The sequence below is a fragment of the Pyrgilauda ruficollis genome, unplaced genomic scaffold (assembly GCF_017590135.1).
Source record: "Pyrgilauda ruficollis isolate IOZ18807 unplaced genomic scaffold, ASM1759013v1 scaffold1320, whole genome shotgun sequence".
Taxonomy (NCBI): Eukaryota; Metazoa; Chordata; class Aves; order Passeriformes; family Passeridae; genus Pyrgilauda; species Pyrgilauda ruficollis.
Window position 1 is genome coordinate 1,081 of NW_024511656.1, and position 5,326 is coordinate 6,406.

At 53.9% G+C, this 5,326-nt stretch overlaps 1 protein-coding gene across 1 annotated transcript; it reads right to left on the reverse strand.

Annotated features, from left to right (window-relative positions):
* Positions 1-2,559: 2,559 nt before the first annotated feature.
* On the reverse strand, positions 2,560-4,988 carry LOC121349106 (E3 ubiquitin-protein ligase TRIM35-like). Its single transcript, XM_041459207.1, has 3 exons — positions 4,477-4,988; positions 3,982-4,077; positions 2,560-3,308 (listed from the first exon to the last, which is right to left on the reverse strand). Exons 1-3 carry the CDS (start codon positions 4,912-4,914, stop codon positions 2,625-2,627), a joined length of 1,218 nt encoding a protein of 405 aa, XP_041315141.1. The 5' UTR covers positions 4,915-4,988; the 3' UTR covers positions 2,560-2,624.
* Positions 4,989-5,326: the final 338 nt, after the last annotated feature.

Here is a 5,326-nt window from a genome sequence, read left to right on the forward strand (position 1 = left end):
TTAAAGTTGAAATAAAAGCCTAGAGAATAAAAATAAAAATTAATTAATTTTTTTAAAAATCCACTATCAAACAAAATTAATTTAAAAATTAGAAATTAAAACCTAAAACCAAAATAAATTAAAACCTAAAAAATAAAAAAAAATTTAAAAAAAGAAAATAAAAGAAAAATTAAAATAGAAATAAAAATAATAGAAATAGAAATTGAGATAGAAATAGAAAATAGAAAAAAATAAAAATAAAAATAAAAATAAAAATAAAAATAAAAATAAAAATAAAAATCAGTGAGAGCCTTCCAAACAAGAATCCACATTTTTCCCGGTGGAATTCCAGATTTTGGGATGGAAAAGGTGCAGAGGAACCCCCCGACCCCTTCCGGTGCTTCCCCAAAATTTCTCCTCCAAAATTCCTGGAAAAAAAAAAAAGGGAAAAATCCCAGGCCTCACATTCCCGAACCTGAATTGGTGTTGGGATACTCAGAATTCTGGGAAGTGCTGGGATTTCGGGGTGATGGGAAATGTCGGGATATGGGACGGGGAAGGGGATTGGGATGGGGCGGAGGGATGGGATAATGGGATAATGGGATTGGGATTGGGGTTGGGATTGGCATTAGGATTGGGGTTGGGATTGGGGTTGGGGTGGGATGGAATTGGAATTGGGATTGGGATGGGGATGGGGATGGGATGGGATTGGGATTGGGATAGGAATGGAATTGGGATGGGATTGGGATTGGGATTGGAATTGGGATGGGATGGGATGGGATTTGGATTGGGATGGGATTGGGGTGGGATGGAATTGGAATTGGGATGGGATTGGGATGGGATGAGATTGGGATTGGGATTGGGATTGGGATGGGATTGAGGTGGGATGGAATTGGAATTGGGATGGGATTTGGATTGGGACTGGGATGGAATTGGGATGGGGATGGGGATGGGGATGGGGATGGGGATGGGATTGGGATAGGGATAGGAATGGAAGCGGGATGGGATTTGGATTAGGATTGGGATTGGGATTGGGGTGGGATGGGATTGGGATTGGGATTGGAATTGGGATGGGATGGGATGGGATTTGGATTGGGATGGGATTGGGGTGGGATGGAATTGGAATTGGGATTGGGATGGGGATGGGGATTGGAATTGGGATGGGATGGGATAGGAATGGAATTGGGATGGGATTGGGATTGGGATTGGAATTGGGATGGGATGGGATGGGATTTGGATTGGGATGGGATTGGGGTGGGATGGAATTGGAATTGGGATGGGATTGGGATGGGATGAGATTGGGATTGGGATTGGGATTGGGATGGGATTGAGGTGGGATGGGATGGAATTGGAATTGGGATGGGATTTGGATTGGGATTGGGATTAGGATTGGGATTGGGGCTGGAGATGGGGTGGGGATTGGCCAAGGATTGGCATTGGGATGGGATTGAGGTGGGATGGGATGGAATTGGAATTGGGATTGGAATTGGAATTGGGATGGGATGGGATGGGATGGGATGGGATGGGAGTGGGGTTGGGGATGGGATGGGGATTGGGATAAGATTGGAAATGGGATGGGATTGGGGTGGGATGGGAGTGGAATTGGATTTGGGATTGGGATTGGGATTAGAATTGGGATTTGGATTGGATTGGGATTGGGATACAGATGAAAATGGAGATAGGATGGGATAAGGATGGACAAGGGACAGAAAAGGAATGGAGATGGAAGAAGATGGGATGGGATTGGGACTGGGATGGGATGGGATAGATGGGATGCAGGGATTTGGGATGCTGCAAATCCCCTTTTTCCTGCTTTGCCATATCCAGGGATACACCGTGGGAGGATCCCGGGGTTGCCCCCAGCTCCAGCATCTCCCTTTTGTTTTCCCTCCTCCAGCTCCTGTTCCCGAGGAACTTCCCGAGCAAATGGTGGGAAACCATGGAAACCACCCGCTTCCGTCAGAATCCGGGCAGGAAAAAAGCAGGAAAAAGGCAGGAAAAGGTCGGGAAGGGCCACCCAGACCCCTTCCCTTTCCCCATGGAAATCCCAAGGACTCACCCGGACCTGGGAAAAAAATGTTTAATTCCAGGTAAAAACTCCGAAATTCCTCATTTTCCCAACACCAGTGATGCATCTTCACTGGATTCCTGGGAAGAGCTGGGAATTCCGGGAAAAAAACCCCTTGGAGGGATAAAGTCATGGGGAAAAGGGTGGAGGAGGTGGGATACTCCCAGGGATGTTCCCACTGATGGTTTTCCATGTGTCAAATCCCGTGGGATTTACCCACTCCAAGAGCTGGGATAAGGATCGCCGTTCACAGCGTGGATTCCTGGATCCCTGAAAACTGCAGGGAAAGCCCCTAAATCCTTTAATTCCTTATTTGATCCTTATTTGTCAGGGAAATCCCTTCCCCCCACAGCATTCCCAGTTTGGATCCACGCCAGAGAGCGGCAGGAAAATTTGGGATTTGGGCACAGAACCACACAGGGAGATACATCGATAACATTTCTAATATTTATTAAAGTTTATTAACGATAAAAACCTGAGACGTTACAAACAAATATTCTTTGTATCCCTGCTCATCCTCCTTTTTCCCACCTGGAAAAGCTGGAAAAACACCCGGAGAACCCCACCAGGAGGCGCCCTAGGTGGGGACATCCTCAAGGACGCGGACCCGGAGCGGGCAGATCCGGAGCGTGTTGGTGTTGGCGTCCCCCTGGGAGCTCCCCACGTAGAAATAGGGGAAGACGACGCCGCCGAACTTCTCGTGGAAGGTGTAGATGTGGCTCTGGAGCTCGGCGTCGTAGAAGGACAATTCCCCCTCGGTGCAGTCCAGCTCCACCCGGACCCGCCGGATGTTGCCCAGCGCCGTCTGCGAGCGCACGGCGTTGGACGCCCGGCACTCGTCCTTGCCGTGGAGGTGGTAGATGTACCAGAAGCCCGAGCGGGAATCGTGGTGGAAACTCCAGTGGGATCCTTTGTGGGGCCGGGACACGCCCACCCTCCAGTTGGTCAGCCCGCCCAGGTCCACCTCCCAGGTGTGGAAGCCTTCGGAGAAGCCGCGGGATCCCAGGATGCAGGGGGCGGAGGTGAAGCGCTCCGGGTTTTCCACGGAGCCTTTGTAGCCGCAGCTGGAGACGCTGGAGAGGTCCTCGGACACGGAGAGCCAGCCGGCGGCAGAGTTGGGGTCCAGGCTGAAGGGGACTGGCCGGGAAGGGGAATGTTTTATGGGAAGTTCGCAGCTTGGTAGGGATCCCTCTTTGGAGCCCTCCGTGGATCCACCCATGCATTCATCCCTCCATCCATCCATCCATCCATGGATCCATCCCTCCATCCATAGATTGTCCGTCCATCCATCCATCCATCCATCCATCCTTCCATCCATCCATCCATCCATCTGCCCCTCCATCCCTGGATCCATCCCTCTATCCATCCATGGATCCTTCCATGGATTCATCCATCCCTCTATCCATCCATGGATCCATCCCTTCATCCATCCATGGATGCCTCCATGGATCCATGCATCCTTCCGTTGATCTGTCCATCTGTCCATTCATCCATGGATCCATCTCTCCATCCATTCATGGATCCATCCATCCACCCATCCATCTCATCCATCCACGGATCCACCCATGGATCCACGCACCCATCCATCCATCCATCCATCCATCATCCATCCATCCATCCATCATCAGTGCTCCACTCCAGTGCATGTGAAGGATTGGGATTGGGATCAATCCCACCTCTGAAGCACCCGAATTCCCTGGATTCCACCTTCACAGAGCTCAGGGATTCCCTGGGATTCAATGGGATCACACTGCCCTTCCCAAATTCCCTTCCCTGCTTCCCAAATCCCCATCACTCTCCTCTCCTGGATGGGACCGGAGCTCCACCCCAGTGAACGTGCAGGATCGGGATCAGGATTGGGATCGGGATCAGGATTGGGATGGGGATCGGGATCAGGACTGGGATCGATCCCAGCTCCGGGAGGGAACACGCACCTCGTTGTGCCGGGAGATGGATTCGTAGGATCGCCGCACGGCCCCGAAATCCTTGGCCTTATCCCGCAGGGATGACTCCATGTTCGCCAGCTTGGCCTGCGGGGAGGAGACGCCCTCAGGACTCCCCCATTCCCAGGATTTTCTGGGATTTTTCCAGGATAAACACCCCTGGAGCAGGATCCTTGCTCCATCCAACTCTTCCCCTCCGGCAGGCAGGAAGAAGAGGAGCTTTGCTCCATAGGGAATCCTCCTCCCTGTTTTTTAGGGATATCCTATCCCAGTGCCGTGGCAGCCCCATTCCCATTCCCATTCCTAGGAACACCGGCCAAGCTTTTCCCGCCACGTTTGAAATCCAGCGGGATGAGTCAGGGCGGCGCCGGCTGTTTTCCAGCATGTCCTGGCAGCATTCCCAGCTCCTGGCTGCATCCCATCCTCCTCCTCCCCCTCTTCCTCCTCCTCCTCCTCCTCCTCAGGCAGCCACTCTCCCTCCCTCACCCTAAAATCCGCCGCCGCCTCCTGCACCGGCCTCATCTTGTGCCCCTCGTGCTGCTCGGAGCTCTGGCAGGCGAAGCACGCCAGCTCCTTGTCCTCCAGGCAGAAGAACTTGGGCTCCTCCTGGTGCAGCGGGCACAGAGCCACGCCGCGGCTCTGCCGCTGCCCTTCCTCCTTCATCACCAGCTCCACCAGGTTCTTGAGCGTGTGGTTGACGCGGAGATCTTCCAGCGAGGACCTCTCCTTGCACAGGGGACACGCGTGCCGCTGGTTCTCCCACGAGCGGCTGATGCAGCTCCTGCAGAAGTTGTGGCCGCACGGCAGGGTCACGGCTTCCCGGAACGGCTCGTAGCAGATGGGGCACAGCAATTCCTCCTTCAAGCCCTGCGTGCTGCACGGAGCTGCCGAGCTGCTGGAGCAGGGATCGTCTTCTTTTTCCATGCTGCGGGGAGGGATTTTGGGAACGCGATTTTTTAAAAATTTTTTTCCCTCCCGAACTGCCCCGACCGGACCGACGGCTCTGCTTCTGATGCAACCGCTCGGTTTCCTGCCGGTGACTCAGCCGCGCTCCCTCCCGCACGCTGACACCGCCCCGGGGCCGCTGCCGGGGGGGTTCCGGCCCGCGGGGACGGCGGCAAGAGCGGCCGGGACTCCCCAAATCCGGGGTCGGACAGAGAGCCGACACCCGGACACGCCCGGGGCAGCCCCGGTGCCCGGTTTGGAATCCTCACACCCCGGTCCCCCAAACTCGGGGCGGCCCCGGTGCCCGGTTTGGAATCCTCACACCCTGGTCAATCCCGGTGCCCGGTACCCCAATCCCGGTGTTCCGTACCCAATCCCGGTGTCCCGCACC